This window comes from Sciurus carolinensis, chromosome 7 (genome assembly GCF_902686445.1).
Source record: "Sciurus carolinensis chromosome 7, mSciCar1.2, whole genome shotgun sequence".
NCBI classification, from domain to species: domain Eukaryota; kingdom Metazoa; phylum Chordata; class Mammalia; order Rodentia; family Sciuridae; genus Sciurus; species Sciurus carolinensis.
The window spans coordinates 78,265,973-78,289,796 of NC_062219.1; the positions used below are offsets into that span (position 1 = coordinate 78,265,973).

The 23,824-nt window shown below is 35.3% G+C and overlaps 1 protein-coding gene across 2 annotated transcripts in view; it reads left to right on the forward strand.

Annotated features, from left to right (window-relative positions):
- Nucleotides 1-23,072, forward strand: part of Me1 (malic enzyme 1) — a 196,757-nt gene extending 173,685 nt beyond the window's left edge. Inside the window, exons 10-15 of one of the 2 annotated variants that reach the window (XR_007109440.1) lie at nt 5,620-5,725; nt 9,346-9,488; nt 11,387-11,560; nt 19,164-19,262; nt 22,569-22,801; nt 22,977-23,072. Coding sequence is in view for 1 of the 2 variants with exons in the window: in XM_047558063.1 (XP_047414019.1) it covers nt 5,620-5,725; nt 9,346-9,488; nt 11,387-11,560; nt 19,164-19,262; nt 22,569-22,739 (693 nt within the window). In the remaining variant the exon portion in view is untranslated. Of the gene's footprint in view, nt 1-5,619; nt 5,726-9,345; nt 9,489-11,386; nt 11,561-19,163; nt 19,263-22,568 lie in introns of both variants that reach the window. The other variant, XM_047558063.1, reaches the window with a different exon arrangement.
- Nucleotides 23,073-23,824: the final 752 nt, after the last annotated feature.

The following is a 23,824-nucleotide window of genomic DNA, read 5'->3' on the forward strand; positions in this document are numbered from 1 at the left end:
AAATGTACATATTTTATCATCTCAAATAATTTTAACATAGACTTACTGAGCTGAGACTCCAGATTCCACAGGTTACAAAACTTGAAATATTGAAGTTGTTGGCTAGACCTAATCAGTCACTCTTACTTCATGTCTTTTACTTGCCAAAATAAAGAACATATATTCTGCTTGCCAAGATAAAGTTACATTTTAAAAGGTTGTTGTATTTTTTAAAGTTTATGTTCTATTTAATATAAATGAGACATAAGATTTAGTTAATTTTTTCATGTTTTTAAAGTCAAAATTCTTGTATTGATCTTTGTGGTGGAATTAATAAATCTTGGAGTAACTAGAAAATCAGCATAATCTTGCTCTCAGATTTACACAATTCTTTTGTGTTTATTATCTTTCATCTTTAGCAGTTATACATCTCCTGAGAGCCAATAATAATAATTTTATTACCTTATAATTATCATATATTTAAAAACTCACAAAGTTTTTCTTTGTGAAGTTCTTTAACATTTTAGAGAGATAAAGCCCCAAATTAAATGTCGTCTCATCCTTGGAGTTTTATCACCATTAAATTAGATAATTAATATTCTAACATGCTTTCTATTTTCACTTTCAACTTCATAGTTCTAGCATTTCCTGTCATTGACCTCATGACCCTCTGTGCAACAGAAGGAGTTTATGGCATAGAATCTCAGTATTTTAAGTATTTAATTCATCAATATTAGTCTAGTTGATTGAAATCAATCATTTGGCCACTGAAGATACTCAGATATCTTACTTTCAGATTTTATAGCAAGAAATAATTGATATATCATTTTATTCAACTAATATGCATCCATTTTAATATAAACAAGGTAGAACTTACTTTAAAAAACAAAAACCTTCCCAAATGAAAGAGTGAGAATAAAAACAATAGAGACTGTGAAAGGAGCATTGCCAGCAAGAGTGGTGTTTGTATTTCACAATGATGACTTTGGAGCATTTTCAGGAAGAACAGGAAGTCACAAAACAAACCAATCTAGGCCTAACCTATTTCTTAAATAAATATATTTTGGCATTTGCTAATAAACCTAGTTAATGTTATGACAGAACACTAAAAATAGAAAGTAGGATATTAAAGATACCCTGATAAACTTCGTCTAACCCACAATAAGACCATAGACTGGTTTGGAATTTGTTTTGATTTTGGTTTTATTTTGTAGTGTTTTAAATAATTTTCCTTTATTGTCTATTTTTATTAATAGTTAAATGTTTAACTCCTATAGAAAGGATTAGTGAGTGAAGGTATAGTATATGATTTAAAGGTAGTTTTGACAATACAGTCAGTTATTTTCTTCCTGAGAGTATAACATACATGTTTAGGGCTTAACTCCAGGCTGTACAGACAGTTTTTTCCCCTATTCCTTTGTCAGAATTTGACAGTAGTGTTGCCACTACCTTGAATGATGGCTAATGCATTTCATACATTATGGTTAAAAAAAAAAAAAAAAGTTCTAACTCATAGGAGATTTTGTAACTTGGTGAAAAGTATCTGGCTTGATTATTTTCTCTCTTTTCTATTCTGTTTAGAATATGATCAGTATATGCATAAGTATTGAAAAGAACAGAAGCCACAAATGATATGTATGAGTCTTTTAGAAGACTATGAATATTGATATTTAACAAACATAATTAAATATGAATGGAATTCACTACCTACTGTCTTAAATTGTGACCATTATGTACTCCTCCTTTTACTTTAATCACATCATTCATCTTCTCTTTATCTGTCCTGAGGTGATAAAATATCACTCTGGTGGTGCATACCTGTAATCCCAGCAACTCAGGAGGCTGAGGCAGCAGGATTGAGAGTTCAAAGTCAGCCTCAGCAACTTAGCAAGACCCTGTCTCTAAATAAAATTAAAAAAAAAGGTCTGGGAATGTGACTCTATGTTGAATCCCCCCAGATCGATAGATAGATAGATCACTGTAGATTCTTAAGCAAGTGTTCATACCTATGTTAAAACTGTTGCATGCTGAGAAGACCCTGACTATAGATCCAAAAAGAGGCCATATTTAGCTATGATAAGCCAATGATATGACAGCAAAAACAGGCCAGTAAAATGGGGCAAGTAATCCAAGCAGGCACGGATTCAAAGTAGGCACTGAGGAACAATTCCTCAGTGTCTGTGTATAAGATCAGTGGTGATCTGTAACTAATTTATTTATTCCTATCCTGCTATCCTGGGTCCTGGAATGATAACCCCTGGAATGGTAATCTTGACTGTCTTTGCCACCTATCCTCCTTTCTGCCCCTACCACAACATAGGTGTTTTTGAAAAAGGTGGTTGTTATGATTTGGATACAAGGTATCGCCCCAAAGTTCCTGTATTAATACAGGAATGTTGGAAGGTGAAATGATTGGATTGTGAAAACTGTCACCTAATCAGTCCATCCTAGTTTGAACAGACTGGGTGGTAACTATAGGCAGGTGGGGTGTGACTGAAGGAGGTGGGTCACTGGGGGCTACCCTAAAAGGGTTTGTCTTCCCTGTAACCCTTCCCCTTGCTTTCTCTGCTTCTTGGCCACCATGAGGTGAGTGGCATCTCTCTATCATGCCTTACCACTGTGATGTCCTGGCTTATCTTGGGCCCAGAGCAATGGAGGTGCCCGCCATGGACTGAACCTCTGAAACTGTGAGGCAAAATAAACTTTCCCTCCTCTAAGTTGTTTTTGTTAAGTATTTTGGTAACAGCAATGAGAAGCTGACTAATGCAATGATTCCGTCTGACTGTATCTTCTACTTTCTATTAAGAATCAGCATAAAATAAGGGCAGGGAAGAAAGATTCAAGAAATGGTGTTACACATCATCCCTACTATGTTTGGTTTAAACACTCTTTAAAAAAAGAATAAAGAAATATCACAGAATCTTGGATTTTTGAGTGAAGAGGTGCCTACTTAGGCTTTGTCAGAAGAAGGTCAAGAGAAATCTACCGTTTCCACATCTATCTGAAGTGACTAGCATAAAGAATGTGTATCAAATCAGATTTTTGAAAGGAGAAAATGAGCCACTCATCTAGAAAAAGAGAAGTCTAAAGGTGAAGGCAGTTGAGTTACCTCAGTATTACCAGATCCAAAGAAGGTCACCACATTCATCTAGTTTCTACAATCATCAAACTTGAAAATGGTATAGAAAATATGTGGGAGACCTTTATTTTTTTCTTTTGATTCTTCTTGTTTTGTTAAGTGGAACCCTTTAAAAGTAATGTTAGTATGACCATTTCATGATTCCTGGCCTTCTTATGGTATTCTTTTAATGTTCATAAGTCATACCAGGAATCAAACTTTTGGAGGTGAGGCTGTGGGATATTTATGTTTCATATTAGATGGAGTACTTTCTGGCCAGGAGTCACCAGTGATTACTATGATTAATAAAGCAAGATGTTTTGATAAAGTATACATCTTTTCTTTTTATATAATATCTGTCTTTATGATTTGTTTCCTATTATAGGCAATTTAGAAGGCTTGAACTATATTATATATTTTTAATTATATCTTAGTCATCAGTCAAAAAAGAAAACAAAAAAACTTACTAGATATCTGTAATTGCCAATGTATATCATTCTGTTACTTCCCTTCTTTAGAATTTACCATTATATACTTTTATGAAAACATGTACCTTTAAAAAATGTATCTGATAGGGACATGATAGATCATTTAGTACAGTGCTTCTCAAAACTGTCTAATCAATTCTCATCACCTGGGAACGTTTAATAAAGCAAACATACATTCTAGAATCTCACTATGAATTTAATTAGAATTGAATTAGCCCTGGAAACTTGGCTCAGGATCTCTTTTCTAGGTAACTGGTGCTCACATAGGTCTGGAAAGCACAAATCTGGTTCATTTGCCCTGTCATTATCAGCAATCCAAATGATTTCATAGATGGAGAAACCAAGATCCTGGGAAGTATCTAAGGACTTGCCCACAGTCATTTGATGAGTTTCAGAGCCTCCTGAGTCTTAGTCCCATATTGTATCTCTGTATGTTGATGGCATTTTCTATGTCTGATTGTGGAGCTTTTCTTTAATTTTACTGAATAGCATAAAAACTTACCAAAAATAGCATAAATATTTTGCTGTTAATTATTATTTATGTCCATTATTTATGTCCATTCTGTTTTGCTGCTGTAATTTATGTCCCTAGCTAAGAGTATGTATCATAAACTATTGATGTATTGACTACAACCAATAGTGATGAGCACAACACTATAAAATAAATTTAAAATTTTTTACATTTGCTGTCTTGGATAGTCTGAGTACCCTGAGGAAAATATTTTTAATCATTTCTTTAAGAATATGGAGATTATATCTGTCACTTTCAGATTTTTCAACATCTTTTATATTTAATTTGTATAATGGAGTTTTAGGTCCATATTCATTATAAACAGACTCTACTGTTATTTACATGCTACTTTTAGCAGCGACCTATATTTTACCAACTTGAATTTAGTGATGCTAACAAAATCATCTTTAAGACTTTGATGCTGGTTTTTTCTCATGTGGATATTTACTTCTTGGTTTGGTAGTCTAAGGACAAGGAATAGATTTGCTTTTGTATGGAAATCAGACAAATTTATGTAAACCTGTATACCAGAAGCAGTTTGGATATTATTTTCTTGTTATGCTCTTTGTCAGTAATTGGTCCAGAACTGGCTGTTATCTCAGGTTGGGAGTACCTATTCAACTGCTTTCATCTAGCCTTCATGGTGACCTGCTAATTTTTCTGTTTTGTACTGAGGCATGGTGTTTTAATCATGAATCATTTATTGATTTTATTTTAAAATAAAAAAAGGGTAGAATATTTTCCTCTTAAAGCTATTTTTACTATTCCTATCCCTATTACACAATAGTAATAATCCTAAAACTCTTACAAATTTTCTTTTCTCTCCCAATCCTATGTTTCTTCCATTCTGTTTTATTTTTTGTGGTACTGGGGATGGAACACAGGATCTTGCTCATGCTAGGCAAGTGCTCTATCACTGAGTTATTATATCCCCAGCCCCCTTCCTTTAAAGTTAATCAAAAGGTGAAGATCAACTATAATAATTCGCTATTTTAAAAAAAGAAAACATATTAGAATATGTTAATAGAACATGGAAAGCAAGATCATTGGCCATGTTCAGTATTGGTTGTTCCTTTGATGGACTATAGTTTTCAGTTTTGTGATATTTAAAGGATGATTCATCAATGGAGAATTCAGCATGAAGCCACCATGTTGATTGTAGGGAAGAAAGATAGACCCATGGGAGCAAATTAAAAGTACTAGGTTCCTCAGTCAGGAAAGGAGAAGATGTTGTTATTAAATTTCTGTTCTCAAGTGTACAAAACATTAAGAGCAATCATACACAGTTGAACAAAAACATTATAATAATGTTTACTGTAATATAATTACAGTAAACAGGAATTTCATTGAGAATTAAAAATTGCTTAAAGAAAAATAGTAAAATTTACATTACACAGTTTTTATTATGTATTAAAATACATAAAAATGTTAAACATAAATACTAGTAACATACACGAAATATTCTGAAACTTCCGTGACTCACATGTTTGGCAGATTCATTTCTTCTCATTTGCTTTACTTAGGGTCGTGCTTCCTTAACACAAGAGAAAGAGAAGTTTGCTCATGAACATGAAGAAATGAAGAACCTAGAAGCCATTGTTCAGAAAATAAAACCAACTGCCCTCATAGGTAAACTTTTTGTCCTCTCTACCTCTGATCCCTCATTTTGACCTGATGGGTTTTCTTACTACCAGTTTTTCAGCCATAATATACCATTTTTAGAAATTCTAAACCTTGAAATTCACAAACAAAACAATATTCACTCAAGCCACAGTACCTCTTAGATACCTAGATCTGTAAGTTCAGTTCTGCCTTCCTAGTGTTTTCCTAGTCCTAGCTGAAGTGTGTGGCCCCCTTTTGTAGACTCTGTCAGCCTGCTAATTCCTGGCATATTTGGTACTTTTTCAGGCTTGATTACTCCAAAGAGACATTCCTTCTTAAATGGGAGGGTTTTTGCTGCCAGGGAACATTTGGCAATGTCCGGAGATGTTTGTTTTCAATTGTCAAAGCTGGCAAGGGGGTTTTGAGGAAGAAAAAGGGGCTTCTTAGACATGGTGGGTAGAGGCCAGGGATACTGCTAAGTACCTGGGCAGCCCCTGCAACAAGCAATTATCCAGCCCAAAGTGTTGCTAGTGCTGAGGTTAGGAGACACGGAACACCTCCTGGAAGTCAGGGATCACATCTCATGTATCTTTATGTTCCTCATAATAACTTAACACAACACTTACACAGTGTATGTACATAGTAGGATGTTCACTATGGTCAAATTTTATGTGTTTAAAAAAATCTCCAAGCTATGAATGTTTATCCCTTATTTGTGCATGTATGTCATTCTTTGTATCATATTCTATTCCTACAAACTTATTGTTGAAATAGTTGACAATATTGAAAACACTCTTGATAATTATAAGTAAAACAGTTACTTATTCCATGATAGGAACTTTACTAATCTTTTAATATTGATTCAAAAAAATGTTCTTTTAGTGGTCAAAAAAATATGAAAAAAATGTTCAACATCTCTAGCAATTAGAGAAATGCAAATTAAAAATACACCTGGATTCCATCTCACTCCAGTCAGAATGGCAATTATAAAGAATACAAGTAACAATTAATGTTGGTGAGGATATGAAGAAAAACGTCTTCTCATACATTGTTGATGGCACTGCAGATTGGTGCAACTACTATGGAAAGCATTATGGGTAATCCTTAGAAAACTTGGAATGGAACCACCATTTGATCCACCAATCCCACTCCGTGGTCTATACCCAAAGAACTTCAAATCAGTACACTACAGTAATGCAGCCACATCCATGTTTATAGCAGCTCAGTGCACAATAACTAAGCTATGGAAACAACCTATATTCCCTTCAATGGATAAATGGATAAATAAAATGTGGTATATATACATAATGGAATGTTACTTACCATAAAGAAGAATAAAATTATGGCATTTGCCAGTAAATGGATGGAACTGGAAAATATCTTGCTAAGTGAAATAAACCAATCTCCAAAAATCAAAGGTCAAATATTCTCTCTAATTTGTGGATGCTAACCCACAACAAGGGAGGGTAGGGAGGGGAAGAATAGAAATCCATTGAACTAGACAAAGGGAAAGAAGGGAAGGGAGTGGGAAGGATAAAGAAAGATAGAATTAATTGGTCATAACTTTCATAGCCTTGTATTTGTATACACAACCAAGGTAACTCCACATCACGTACAACCACAAGAGTAGGATCCTAAACAGAATAAGGTATTTTCTATGTGTATATATTCTGCCAAAATACATTTTACTGTCATATATAAATAAAAATAAAAAACACACATCCTAAATAGTGACAAAAAATGTTCTTTCAGCAATCTTACTGCTTTTCATTTCCATTACACTAATTATTTTATTCGTCTGTTAAAAATCTTTTGATGAGTGATACTTGAATTTTGCAATTGAATGAGATGATTATCTCAAGTGTTAACATTAGTGTGCAAAATATACTTGCTTTATCACCTGACAAACTGAATACTCATAGAATTTCTTATAGGGAGAGTACATATATTGCACATAGTTTAATTTCCTAAATCAAATGTCTGTAATCAAAATTTGAAGTAATGGGACATTTAGTCAATGAGTATTGTTTCCTGGGTTCTTGAAAAGATGTCAGGTGAGAGACACAGTTAGAAAAGCATAAAGGGATTATTCAGCAAAATCGAAGTAATGCTCTGAGGTATGAGTGTATGGAGTGCACTATCTTCAAGAAAGGAAATAGCTGGGGGTTTCCCATGTGGTTTTTTAATAATTGGTTTGGGAACCTCTCTCCTCAAGTATTATGTATTTGGGGTGGTTACTGGGGTTTCATGACTTCATGCTCTTGCTGGTTTTGACATGTTGAAAAGTTTGCATTAATATCTATGTGAAACCTGCAGGGGTTTAAAGCTATAAAGTAAATCACAATAAATCAGGGTCCCCTAAATGACAGTTTCTCAGTACTCTGCACATGTTTTGAAGTTTGAAATCCCTTGAGCTGTTTACACTGCTTCTTCTAGTTTAAGAAGGTAATATCTGATTGTGAAGGAGGCCAATTTATGGTTGGGATTTTTGTTCACCTGAGGTGGAGTGATCTTTTGTCACTCGAGATGGAGAGCACCCTACTACCTACTAATATTATGAGTCAAATGTTTTATATCTGTAGTTTTTTTTTTTTCTTTTTTTTTTTTTTTTTGGTGGTAATGGAGATTGAGCCCAGGGTTGCTCTGGCACTGAACTATATTCCCAGCCCTTTTATTTTTTTATTTTGAAACTGAGTCTAAGTTGCCCAAATTGGCCTCAATCTTGCTGTCCTCCTGCTCAACCTCCCAAGTTGCTGGGATTATATGCATGTACCACCATGCCTGGCTACATCTGTGATTTATTTATTTATGTATTTTATTGATTCTTTTTAGTTTTACATGAAAATAGCATAATTATAAAAGCGTGGAATATAATTTGTTCTCCTTCAATCCCCAGCAGTTCTTCTTCCCCTGCCTTCTTCCCACTCCTATTCCCTTCCCTTTTTCTCTGTTGATCTTTTATTTACTTATTTTTTTTTTATTATTGTCTAATGGATGTACATGGTAGTGAGATTCACTGTGGTATATTCATATATGTACACAGGAAGTTTCCTATTCCATTCCTCCTCTTTTCCTTTCATTCCCCTTTGTTTACTCCTCTGATCTTAAACTTCTATTCTTTTTTTTTTAATCTCCCCTTCCCCTTCTCTTGGATTAGCTTCCATATATCAAGGAAAACATTCAACCTTTGATTTTTTTGGGATTGACTTATTTCACTTAGCATGACAGTCTCCAGTTCCATCCATTAACCAGCAAATGCCACAAAATCATTCTTTATACCTGAGTAATACTCTATTGTGTATATATACCACATTTTTTTAAATCCATTCATCTGTTGAGGTTACACCTGGGCCGGTTCCATAGCTACGCCATTGTGAATTGTGCTGCTATGAACATTGATATGGCTGCCATAGTGTAAGTATGCTGTGTATCTGTATATTTTAAAGATACTTGTTGATTTATAACCCTAAAGATTGTTGGCATTGACAGGCATCTCTTTTTAGCATTATACCTTAATGTAGATATGATATATTTTGTTTAGGTTCTATTAGAAAATAACCTAACATACTTCATTGTTTTTGGTATGGGCTTCTTGGATGAATTAACCACTGATTGTTCTAATCACTGAATTCTCATTTCTTCGTTAGGAGTTGCTGCAATTGGTGGTGCATTCTCAGAACAAATTCTCAAGGATATGGCTGCCTTCAATGAACGACCTATTATTTTCGCTTTGAGTAATCCAACCAGCAAAGCAGAATGTTCTGCGGAGCAGTGTTATAAAATAACAAAGGTAAAGTAAAAGTATACTGGTATCTTAATAATCGAACTTTGACAAATTATAGGGAAACCTAGGTTATCTAAGGTAATTACCATATAACCATCAAAAATTATTGAAAAGCATTTGAAAGAAAAGTGAACAGATCACAGGAATGAGAACTCTATCCTTTTCTAGAGTTTCATTTGTATCACTCTTCTTCTTTAGTAAAATAAAATAAACTTTGTAATGTTTTAGTGATAATTTTCTTCAAGTGATTTGAAAGTATCTAAGATTTAAATATAAAAGTAAAATAATAAGGAAAAAACCCTTGATTTTTAGATGGTTGTTAAAATAGCTTTTAACTAGATATTCCCAAATATTGAAGCATATAGTATAAATTTTTCCTTTGCAAAATTCAGGGTTTGGGTTTTGATGCCTTTGGGCAACCATCCTGATATCCAGCCAGGTTGGGATAGGAGTCTTCAATGCTTCAGTATTTTACTGCTTCGGAAAATTATGGTATTTTATATTATGTTTCACTAATCTATTTGACTTATATGTTGGCAAGAGCCTTTTGTTTTCTTCAAAGATCTGAAAATGTCATTACAACAAAATAGAGATTGAGTCATATCTAAAACTTATTTGTTATAAAATCCAAAATGAAGCAGAGAAGGTAAACAGCAACACAGAGGTATACCACAGCACAAATCAGAACTTGATGGCTTTATGTCTTTAATAATATATCTTTAAATGCTCATTACTAGAATTAATGATTTTATTTTCCCTGCAAGGAGCCACTCCATTGCTTACCTCTCTTATTTGGGTTGGCATTAGTATCCTCACTGATTTTAATTTTTAATTCATCTGTAGATTGGGGAATTTGTTTCACTTTCCCCAGTAGTCCTTAAATCCTTAAAAGGAGGTGGGGAGGACCAATAACAACCCTGTAAGCACTAACAAATTTTGGCATAGTGCTTTGCACATAGAAAACACATAATTAAGGAGTGTTTAATTAATTATTTTGTCTGAGTATATCTCAATAATCCTCAAGAATTTAGAGACTCATCAGTGATACACATAGGTAAAATTAGCCAAATTTATTCCTTTTTTCTTTTTTTTGTGGTGCTAGGGATTGAACCCAGGGCCTTGTGCTTGTGAGGCAAGCACTCTACCAACTGAGCTATATCCCCAGCCCAAAATTAGCCAAATTTATATAGTTGTGTTGTAAAATTTAAATGTGAGAAATAAATGGTCTCAGCTTTTTCTTATGATCTTACCCAGTGTTCTGTATCGTTAGACATAAAACATTGAAAGCCATTCTGAAGTTGAAAATTAAGTTCTAATCTAAATGTTATTTCCAGTACTCTAATATAAACCTACCTACTCATCCTCCCTCTCTCCCTCTTTTTTCCTCTCTCTCTTTCTCTCTCTCTCTTCTTTTTTAGATACTAGGGATTGAACACAGGGATACTCAACCAGAGTTACCTCCCCAGCCTTTTTTTTTTTGAGACAGAGTCTCACTAAGTTGCCAAGGCTGTCCTTGAACTTGTGGTCCTCTTGCCTCCATCTCCCATGTAGCTGGGATTATAGTTGTGAGCTACAGCACCTGGCTCTGTCATTTTTTTTTCAATCTTCAGAATTCTATAATTGGAAGCCTATGTAGAAATGGTTAATGGGCCTGTGCATTGGACCACTGCAGAGAACAGAGTGATAGTCTTAGGGTAACTAATTCTGGGAGACAAAAGTAATATAGAGAACTGTCACAACCAAAACCTGTTGCCCAACATTACAAAAGTTTGCCCATGTTTACTAGGGAGTTGATGAAAAGTTAGTTTCTAAGTGCTTACTCTTTTGGCTATGGGATAGTTCTGTCATATTTGTTTTAAAATAACCTGCTTATTTTTAACTAGCGGTATATGTTTATATTTCAGGGACGTGCAATTTTTGCCAGTGGCAGTCCTTTTGATCCAGTCACTCTTCCAAATGGACAGACCCTATACCCTGGCCAAGGCAACAATTCCTATGTGTTCCCTGGAGTTGCTCTTGGGGTTGTGGCATGTGGACTGAGGCACATCACAGATAAGATCTTTCTCACTACTGCCGAGGTATCATAAGTTACTTAAGTTTGCCAAAGCTATAAAATATGCTCAGCCTCATTTGTCTAATGTTTTATTTATCTAGCATCTCAGCTTGCTCTCTAGAAGTAGTAAAGTCTATTGAAGAGAATGACTTTCCCAAAGATGCATAGGGGTGGGTAGGTAGCAGGTTCATATTGGGTCAATAGTAAAAGATTCTTCTTCAACAGCCATTAGATAAATTGTGTTTTGATTTCATGAAGGAACCCTTTTTTATCTTCACATTTCTCATTAAATTCTGTGAAATTTAATGAGACAACTAAAATATTGTTTCCAAATGATGATTAAGTGATAAATATTTCATTGTGAATCTTCCTGAATAAAGGCATTTTGAAGGCTTAAAAAAAAGTCTAATATGGTGTAGTGTGCATTCAATGCAGAAAACAAACCACACTAATATTTAAGCAGAAATGAAATTTAAATAGGGAAATAAATACTTATCAAACCAATAAAAGAATAGGAGAAGTAGGCTATAATCAGGGTCTTCAGGAAAGATTCTGAGAGCATTATGGTGCATGTCCACTAGGGAATCTTGTTCTTTCAAGAACAAAGATCTACACTTTTACCCTACTTGCAGGCTAACAACTTAGCCATAGTTTCATAGATACTGACAAGACTTGATGCTCTTAGGTCAGAGACAAAGGACTTTATTACTCATGGCACAAAATAAGCTATGAGTTTCATATTTCCATCAGTTTCCCTTGTGCCCTAAGCCTCAGCAGTAATTGGTTATATATTTCTAAAACCATGACCTTTTGATAATAGTGGATGATAACCATGTTTCAGATTCAAACAGGATGCAATTCATAAATAAGAAGCTTGTGAATTTCTTATCTTAAAATTAAACTACTGAACTGAACCAAATAAAACCTGATTAATATTCATATGTATCTAGCCTTAAAACATATTATTTCTTCCATTATGATGAGGATTGAAGAATATAGAAAAAGATTTCTGTGTGAACTAAAGGAGCATATTCCAGGGTTAGTGCCTGGCTTGATAATGTGAGAACAATGTCTGGAAGTTCTGTTCTGTTCTTTTGTTTTGCTTCACTGCATTAAAAGCATGACAGCTGATGTCTCAGGTTTTCTTTAACCCCCAAAATCTCATTTAACGTAAGTAGATGTCTAATTACTAAGAGAGCATTTTAAAGTTGTTTTTACTTTATTGAAAGTGTAATCATTATCTTTTAGAAGAGGCACATGAGAAGGAAGAAAAATGATCCTTTGCTTTCTGTAGCTGTTTTCTTTCCTAAGTTACTCTAGCACCCTCTAGTGACAAATCATGAAAAAAATTTTTCATTTCTTATTCAGGAAGAGTAATGATCACTTCCAAAAAATCTTTGAAGAAACATTTGGTGATGTGAGCAGTCCTATTCTTATTGTAGCTAGTGAACCTCTGGCAGCATCTTTTCGCTTTTCACTGATTTTCTCCTAGGCTTCAACACAACATTCATTTTTCTAATACTACTTCAATTATGTCCCATTTGTTGTTTTCTTTGTCTTCTGTTATTTGGTTCTAGGCATTCACCCCAGGGCCTTTCATGTGTTAGACTTGCATGGTACCCTGAACTACATCCCCAGCCTCCTCTTTGTCTCCTTTCACCCTATTTTAACTAAGACCTTTCCCATACCCTTAGCATTCCTTTTCTTTTGTCTTACTTTTTCTTCTCTTTTTCATATGCTTTCAAAGATCTCATCCATTTGTTTCCATTGTCTTCATTCTAATAGTGGCCAAATCTGTATATATATCTATTCAATCCATCTTTTACCCTAACATCAGTTGCCCTGCTGTATAATTCCCCAGACATGCTCAGTTGTGTCCTTAAACACATTGAAAATCATATTTACCACTTTCCCTCACCCTCAACATCCATATTTCTAATAGTGACACCCCTGTTCCAGGCAGGCACCAAAGCTTAAAAGCCTGACATTCTTTTCATTCTTTCTCATCCCATAGCCTTCAGGCACACTATGTAAACATACTCCTGGAAACTGCTTTACCTTCCTTCCTTCCTGCTAGAATTATTCTCCATCCAGTCTCATGTTCAGGATACTGCTTACATCTAACCTTATTCTCAAATCCTTTTTCTGACAAGTCTGGCTCATCTTGATCTTTCTTCTTGTCATGGTTGTCCTTATTAAACACATCAACATTTAATTTTATTCCTGGGTTTGTCGTACTTTTCAGAGCTTCATATTTCAAAAAAGATTAAGTGTTGCCTCTATCATTAAATTATAGATTATTTTCTTTAAAGACAGAAAGTCTTCCATAAACTACTTGAAGAACTCCAGTAGCATCTAGCACAGTGCAGAGCACAAAGCAGAAACCACAAGTACTTGTTGGGTTGGATTAAATTGAATGTAGTCATATAGCTTAGCAAAAATGAATACCATAAGACACTCACTACCAGTTGGCCAAAAAAAGAAGAGAGTCCTTCTTGTCTACTTTTTATTTTGTAATTCATAAAAGAAACATGTAAGATATCAAGTTGAATTCTTTGGCAATCCCAGATTTAATAACTGTTAGAATTATAGTCAAAAATACTAATTTTATCTCACATTGAACTAGAAACTTCTGGGTTAACACCAATATGAAAGGTTATTTCTGGACATTTTCATATTATGAAGAGATTTTTAGCTTTCCTGACACTGGGGACAGTCTTCTGGACCATGATGAGAACGCACAATGCTCCCTGAGTCAGTAGTATTGGCCCTATGTGGTCTGTGGAACAGCCTGGGAACAGACTCCTCTCTTTTTCTTCATACCTAGGAGACAATCCTTGGCCACCTCCTTACCCAACCCCCAAATTATCTGCTGGTGTCCTCTCCTCCACCCTGCCCCACCTCTTTATGATATCTGCCCATAGGATACCTGAGATGATCATTATGGACAATAGCATATGGAGAAACCTTCAAGTTCAGCTGCTATAACATTGTCAGAATGAGATTGAGGAAGATTATTTTGAGAGATAGAGGCATCCAAGGCATCATATAGTTTTGAATGAATGAGTCAGTAGGTGAGAGCAAGACTTAAGTATTCTCGTATTCCCCTGCCTCCGCACTGAGTCCATTCATGTTACTAGAAATGAAATACCTGACTTTCTAGAGCTAACTTTAGGGAAAGTGGGGAGTGGAGGGAAGGAGAGAGATTTATTTAGCTTATGGTTTGGAGGCTGAAATTCCATATAGCATGGTGCAGGGTCTGGTGAGGGCCCCATCATGGGTGATGGAGCATGTATCAGAGGAAGAACTCACATTGCAAAATAGGAAGCTAGAAAAAAACTGGGCTCCCACACAGTCCTTTTGACTGTGGCATGCTCCCAGTAGTGTGACCAGTAGGCCTATCTCATAAAGTTGCCTACCATCATTGCCATACTAAGGACCAAGTTTCCAACATGTGAATCTTTGGGGGACACATTTAAACCTATCCAAACCAGTGCATTTCCAGAATCCATTCCTTACATTTTACCCTTGTCACCTGTTTGCTATGTGTCTCTGTTCCACAATTCAGGATGATTCTTTTTTACTCAACCATCTTCTGACTGTCCCGTCTTTCTGACATTTATGAAGTATTCTAGAGATAAAACAAAACAAAATAAAACAATAACATCAAGTGCTAGCGATATGGCAGGGGCGATAGGTTCAAGGTATGTATGTGTTTTAGTCAGCTGTTTTGTCTCTGTGATTGAAAGACCTGACAGCACAGTTTTAAAGGAGGAAAGTTTATTCGAGTACTCACAGTTCTAGAGTTCTTCATCCATAGACAGCATGCTCCATTTCTCAGGGCTTGAGGTGAGGCAGGACATCATGGCAGATGTGTGTGGCAGAGGGAAACAGATTATGTGATGTGAGAGAGAGAGACTTCACTTTCCAGATACAAATATATACCCCATAGCCACACCCCCAACGAACTGCTTCCTCCACCCACACCCCTCCTGCCTCCAGTTACCACCATTAATCCCATCAAGGATGAATTCACTAATTAGGATAAGGCTCTAACCCAATCATTTCTCCTCTAAACCTTCTTGTATTGTCTCACATGTGAGCTTTTGGGGGACACTTCACATCCAAACCATAACAGTATGTCACATTAACAGCTGAAAAAATTTGAAGTTGATTGGTTATAGAACTTGCTCCCAAGCCATATATTAATAAGCTAATGCAGTGTAGAGGTAGACCTCACCCCAAAGCTATTTTACTTCTATTTTGCCATGCTGACTACCTTGTTTCGTTTTTGTTTTTGTTTTTATTTGTTTTGTTGCTGTTTTAATGAAATAGTCAAGATTCATTGAACACTGAACTTTGACAGACACTGGTAAATTCTTTACTGGAATTTACTTCATTTGATCCCATGGATTAGGGATTTTTTAAGTTCTGTATTGCTGATGAGAATACTAAGGCTTAGAAAAGTTAATTAATTTGCCCAAATTCAAACAGATAGTAATCAGTGGAATTAGCATTCAACTAAAGGTCTGCCTTACACTAGAACTTGGGTCTTTAGTCACCATATTATTACATCTTTTGCTACTCATTTTGTCCTATTCAACTAAGTAATAATATAGATACCCATAAAACTTTTGCTTTAACATCTAAGAAATGCTAACTGATTTATTTTTTTTTCACATTTCTTTTTTTATTGGTTCTTTTTAGTTATACATGACAGTATAATTTATTTTGATATAATTTTACAAACATGGAATATATCTTATTCTAGTTAGGATGGTGCCAACAGATTTAAATCTTTCATAAATCCTTTGCAAAACAAGGAATAGCAATGTATTTAAAATAGTCTTGATTCAATTGGGAATGGTTTTATTTTGCTGCAGTCATTGTTTTAAATAATTTTCCATCATATTTCCCTTTTCTTTCCCTTAGTGACATCTCAGTAAAATCCCATAACTTTGTTTATTCATTCTTTTCATAAGTTTTAATTTCTAACTAGATATTAGTCTGAGTCAATCAGCAATAGTTAAGCATTTCCAGTTTAGAATTTTATATCTAATTGAAATATCATATCCTTGTCTTGTGGTACAAGAGGCCTGCAGTATCCTTTTTCACTCTTCTCCAACACCTTGTGGAAAATATTGATCCATTTTCTATTGCTATAACAAAATACCTGACCTGTATACATTATAAAAAAAAGAGGTTTGTTTAGCTCAGTTTTGGAGGTTGAAAGTCCAATGACCCTTCTGATAGAGATATGGAAAGGGAAGCATCTGGGTACAGAAAGGGCCAAGTGCATGGGGTTGCTTTGCTTCATAACAACCTACTCTCATAGGTATTAACTGTGAGGGATTAGCATTCATCCCTTCTAAGGACAGTGTCCCCAGTTTCCTAATTACTTCACAGTAGGTTCCACCTCTTAAACATTTCTCCACGTTGACACTAACACCCTGAGAACCAAACCTCCAGCACATGAATCTTTGGGGGATAAATCACATCAAACCATAGCTAGGGGTTTGGGAGAAATTGGCTAGACTTTAAATAACCACATTCCCTTCTTGTCAAGGCCTGCTTCTTCAAATGTGTTGGGAGATAGGAAAGAAGGTTATGGAAAAAGTTTTGGAAATGATTTGGAAAAGCCTCTTTTATTAACTCTGTAGTATTTCAGGCCATCGGGCCCTCTGTTGCAGGCCCTGAATCTGGCTCTCATGTAACACATATTTGAGAGTTCAGAGGACCCGACATGGGAAGTCTGCCTCCAGCTCAGCCTCCCTGCCCTTCTTCAGCTCTGCTGGGCCCTCTCCATCTCTTCTTTCTGGGAAGTGACAGCTGTTGCTGTGGGGGTGGCAGAGCTGATTTTATCTCCTCTTAGGCTCTGGGGGAAATGGCAGACCCCACTTGTTTGGTGACTTCATGAGAGTGTGGAATATTTAATTTTTCTCTATCCTAAAGTTTAGGACTCTGGTGGCCAAAAGTGCTTGAATGCCGTGTTACAAAGGCAAGAAATTAATGAGTTAAATGATGAGTGTATTGTAAAATTATAATCAATCCTGTAATTATAGATTGTAATGTTTTGTGCAGTATTAAAGGTTTCTCCACCCACCTTGCTTTGTCTAAATCAGAAGTCCTCAGTCACCCACAGGATTTAACCCAAACTCCTTACTTGACATTGAAAACACTCCAATCCATCCATATTTCTCTATACAAATCCTCTGCTCCCCCAGCTCAGGACACGTGTGCTCCCTGAGTTCAGTTCATGCATCTCTGCCTTTGGTTTGACTTTGTCTCCATCTGGAATGTCCCTGACCTGTTTTTCTAACTTGTAGTTTTCAGTGGATTCTAGCCTCAAGCCTGCTTCCACTGTGAAGCCTTTCAATTACCACTCTTCCTCAGGATTCTTAACACTCATATTTCAGTTCTAGGCTCATTTCAGTATTTTCTCTTCTAGCACCCTGTTACCTCATTAAATCACAAATCTCTCAAGGATAATAGCTGCCTTTTTTTTTTTTTTTTGGTGGTGGTGGTAGTACTGAGGGATTAAATATAGGGATGCTCTTCCAGTGAGCTATAATCTCAGCCCTTTTTATTTTTGTTTTTTTGGTACTGGGGATTAAAACCAGGGATATTTTACCAGTGATTTATGCATTTCCTCAGGGGTGAGCCACCTCTGTACAGGGCCACCTATTCCTCCTCTGTCTGAAACAGTCTCTTATGACCACCAGTTCCTAGGAGTCAGACCTGAGTGTTCCATGGCTCAGCCAAGCTTGATTCTGCTAAACATGGATGGCTCACCACACTTTAGAAATAATTAACAATTTAAAAAATAAAGAATACTGAGACTCCAAAAAATAAATGTTTGATTATTCAAAATATTTCAAATCAGGAAGTTTTTTTACTTCCTCTCTGCATCAACATTTCTGTTAAACAGAGGTTCAGCTCTAAGCTGATTTATTTTCAGGCTGAAGAGATTTAATCAAAGTCCTAGAGCTGGAGTGAACTTCATTTTTGCTCAGACTACCTTATTGCCTTAGTGTAGGGTTCATTAAATAGTTCAACACTGTTCGATGTAGACCTAGGGAATGGTTTGGGAACCACACATGCTGTGGCCAGTTAATAACTGGGTAATCCATAATCTATGTAAAATTAAAATCCTATTGATAATATGACTCTAAAATAGCATTTTCAGCCTCTCATACCTCTTGTAGGAGGCTATGCAAGCTGAGAGTAATAGCATGCGCCACCATGGGTAATTGCCCTTCTGTACTTTCAGGGTCCTACTCCATTACTACCTGCATCCTCTTCTACCTTTCTTAAGTTTTCTTTCCTCCTGTTCCCCTAATGTTTCCGTTGGAAAGTATCAAGTATTTCATGGTATGATGAAAAGGAATTGAACTGAGAGGAAACCTGAATTCTCTTCTCATCTCTTCGATTCCCAACAATCAGCACATCTCCCTTGGGTTCAGTTTTTCCATTGATAAAAGTGGAGAGGAAATGAGATGATCATAATGTGACGGGTTCTACACATGGCCAGTCTGTGTGGCCATGCACTTAGGTTATCTGTGTAACTCCCCCATTGTATGGTATGAAGTATAAATATTTTTCTCCTTTTTTTTTTTTTCATCTTTTAGGTTATATCTCAGCAAGTGTCAGATAAACACTTGGAAGAGGGCCGTCTTTATCCTCCTTTGAATACCATCAGAGATGTTTCGCTAAAAATTGCAGTAAAGGTAAAACCATTCTTGTTCAAATCTCATTCTTTACCCTTCCTTCTCTTGCTAAATATGCATTTTTAAATATTAAAATATGCTAATATGCTTCCTTGAAATGTTTATCAGTTCATTATCTCAAAAGTCAGGAACATGAGGCATAGTGGCTAAACAGAGTTTAATAGCTACCTTTTAGCTTCACAAAGGAGTGGAAGAATTAGGATGAATTATTTTCTTTATTGTTCTTTATTCTTCCATAATTTAAATACCTCATTAGGTTTTCCTTTTAGTTAGGTGCCTCACATTTCACTGTATTTTAGTTATTCTGTTCTGTGTCACTCTTATGATAATCAACAAGTTATTACAGACATGGTAGAGTGACATTTAGACCTGGAACCACCTGCCACATCCATGTCTCTATATTTATGGCACCTTAAAAGATGAAGATCACAATCGATTATACTGGGAAGAGGGAAAAGCAATGAGGACAAAGAACTAAAAGGCTGTAGGGGTGGCAAATGAGCTATTGGAGGAATAAAACAAGAACATATAATAAAACTAAGAAATTGACCTTTTCTGCAGTGTAGTTGTATTAGTTTAGTAGTTTGTGGCTTTTGCAGACTAGATATCAGTTCCATCTGTACAGTTGTGACAATTAAAAATGTTACCAGGCATTGCTAAGTGTTGCTTGGGAACCAAATTGCTCCTAGTTTAAAAATCACTATTTTTAAAGCTATGAGCAAATTTATCTAAATGACATAATTTAATATCCATAGATTCATATATCATTATTTACCTTATTGATTGAAGATAGAGTCTTCAAAATCAACAATCCTTCAAAGAACTTTAGATAATAATCTCATTGGTTATTTATGAAAGAATACACTCATACTTTTCTAATAATATGTACTTAACTAGTTTTTAACTAGTTTGAACTACTAATGTATGAATAGCAAGTTATCATTTTGACAATTTAAATGGAAGGGAGCTAGCATATGATTACAGGAGAAAGTATAAAAAAACAAGGAACAGTAGAAGGATTACAAAAAGATGCAGATAATATACCTAAGATAATGGAAGAATAGTACTTAGATAGAAATTGGGAAATCAGAATAAAGAACCAACATCATGAAAGATAATGTGAGTGGACTGCACCTTTGAGATCTCAGTGGCACATTTAAACATACAGTGCTAACAAATAAATGAAAATGACTGAAATTGAAAGAGAAGCTAGCTAAAAAGATCTGGGAGTCTTCTACATGTGGTAATGGTGAAGCTGTATGTGTGATTGGAATTGTCAGGAGAGCAAGTATAGAAAGGAAAGGAAGATGAAGTTAGTTGTTATTATGTCTAGAAGACAGAAGAAAAGAAGCCAGTTAAGACAAGAAGTGGTCACGATTTGTAAAAGAAACTCAAAATGGATCAGAATGTCAAAATTTAGAGAGGAGGTATTTTCAAGTCGTAATTAGAACCAAAGAGAACCAAATTCTGGACAGAAAAATAGATGAAACATTTATTTGGTCCTTGAGAAGTTATCAAGACACCTTCACAGATTTGATTTCAGTAGTAAAAGAGGTTGTGAAGTCAGGAGAATTAGTAAAGCAATGAATCATAGACATTCCAGTGAGTCTGGCATTGACAAGAAGGTGAGAGTGAAGGTTTTATCGAGAGGGGAGCCTGGGAGCCCAGGGGAGGTGATCATCCACATAAGTCTGTCAGCAGTAAGACAGTGTGTTTTGTTACAGAAGTAATATGACCATTGCAAATAGGCACAGGGATTGTACTGGGGTGATGGAAATATTCTAAAACCGGAGGTGCTAATGGTTGCCTAGCTTCGTGCATTTGTAAAAGTATTTTCATTATATGCTTAAAATGTTTGAATTTAGTGGTGAATTATTAAATCTGTATTAAAAAAAGTAATACCATGGTATAGATACTTTGGAACTAGAGAAAAGGCAAATAAACCAATATTCTGTTTTTCTACCATAAGCGTTTATTATTTGCTTGTGTTTGTAGTCTTTTGTTTGATTGTTTGCTTTTTAAATATCTTTATAATTATGGTGCATACATGCTTTTGTTTCCTGCTTTTTCGTAGACATTTCTTCACAATTCAGTACTCTTTTTTTATTAATGTTTCTTTAGTTGTAGATGGACACAATACCTTTATGTTATTTATTTATTTTTATGTGGGGCTGAGGATCAAACCCAGTGCTTCACACATGCTAGGTGAGCACTCTATCACTAAGCCACAATCCCAGCCCCTCACTAGTCTTCATAACCAAAATTTTTCATAAATGCAAAATTTTACATTGGGAAGAAATACTTAATTTTAATATTCTTCAGAATCAGACTTATCCAAATAAGTCTATCATACAAACAGCTCCTCTGTGATTGTATTTTAGAACTGGTATGAATTACATTGTATAAATGGAGTGATTAATTTTGACAAGAAAAATCCATTTTTTTTCTTAAAGTAGAGGAAGAGAGAATGTATAAAGATACAGAGGAGATAGTTTGAGTTGGTGAAAAGGGAGCTTAGTATTGTTTGCACTGAATGTTCGAGTTCTCTCTTAGAGCGATGAGAATCAAATGGAGACTTGAAAATGGGGGAGGTTTGGAGTTACCTTTTGGGAACTGTGAGGAGGTTATTTAAAAATGGATGAAAATAGTATATGCAGCCAGATGTGCCTAAGAAAAGTTAGGACATTGTATGACACCCCAGAAAACTCGAGCGGAGTTCTCTGATGGACAGTCATGAAAGGAGAAAGCCAGCACTGAGGGGTCAGTCCCTGGAAGAGGGTCTAGACTGACGCTTATAAAACATGTCATGGAGACAAGATTCTGTGACACTGGCAAGGAGAACTGATCTTGACTATGGGTTGCAGATGATTAGGTGAACAGATCAGAAGACCTAGGGATAAATACAGAGATTTTGTAGGAGGCTATGGTTAGAGTAGGAATTCTTGAAAATTCAAGGTATTCAAGTTCAAGCTTAGCAGGAATATTCAGATATTTAAAGTTAATTATCAGTCAGGTCACATCAAGACTTTTAACACTGGCTTCTTGAGAAATCTTGGTATGATCACAAATCTTCACTGTTCATACTTTCCTTAGTTGCTGGTATCATTTTGCCCTCTTGCTATATTATTTATAATTGTTTTCATTTTATATCTTGTTTATTTAGGTGAACTTTTATTCTAACAATCTTCTTGGAAACAGAACAATATAAATTATGTTAATTTTTGAAACAGGTAGAAATTTCTGCTTACATATGCTCACCATTACCTTTTATTCATTAAAACAATTAAAATTCTGTTCTTATTTTAGATTGTGAATGATGCATATGAAGAAAAGACAGCCACAGTTTATCCTGAACCACAAAACAAAGAAGCATTTGTCTGTTCTCAGATGTATAGCACTGATTATGACCAGATTTTACCTGATTGTTATGCTTGGCCTGCAGAAGTCCAGAAAATACAGACCAAAACTAACCAGTAGCATAATAGCCAACATTTTTAACTTCATTAATGAAATCTTGAAGTCTTCCGTAATTTTTGAAGGTTAGAATCTTTTATGATGATTCATAACATGATTAGATTGAGATACTTTAGTTAAAAATTTATAGAATAGTAATATAAATTAGGATAAACTTCATACTAGACAATTTTGCTTCATTTACTTTCTGGTTATTTATAGTTTCTATCTTAATTATTCTGTCCAAATTCTCTTTTACAGCTGTTGTACCTACTACTGAGAAACTCATTTTTACATAAGAAATTAATGGGAAGACCAAAATTAGTAATAAATTGATATGATCAACATTAAAACCCATAATTCTTTTGTTGACCATTTTGTTAATGCTTTCTTTTAAAAAATAAAGATAGTAGTGAATTTAGCATAAATGAACTTCTGTTAAACAGAAATAACACTACTTTGTTACCTAGAGAAAAACAACTTCTCAGGAGTATTTATTCCAGTCCTACATTGTATTTGTTCTCTTTGTGCAACAGAATCTGACATTTCTACGATTGTTGCTGTTTACAAAACCTGTGTAGCCTTAGATTTTAATATTGTCATTGTTACACCTTTTTTAAAAACTATTTTTTTAGGTGTTGCTAGACCTTTATTTTACTCATTTATTTATATGTGGTGCTGAGAATCAAACCCAGTGCCTCAGACATGCTAGGCAGGAGCTCTACCACTGAGCCACAACCTCAGTCCCTGTCATTGTTACATCTTATAAAGTGCTTATTACCTTGGTCCACAGTCAGAAATCCTTCCCAAGAGCACCTTTATTTCTCCCCGATCAAATGACTACCACACTGAGGCTAAGGGCCTTGTGGACTGCCTGTCCAGAGGTTGGTTCCTTCAGTTCAGCATACCCTGACCAGTGAAAAGGGCTAAAAAGAGAGTCAAGATCCTTGATAGGGGCATCTTATGACAAGGAGCCCACTTCTTAAGACAATGATCTGATGAATCAGGGTCAAGACCCTGGTTCGCTGACAAGCTGACCTGATCTAATGTCCCCTTGATTAACTCAGGTAATTGAGAGCTCAGTGTATTACAATAAATTCAAAATTTCT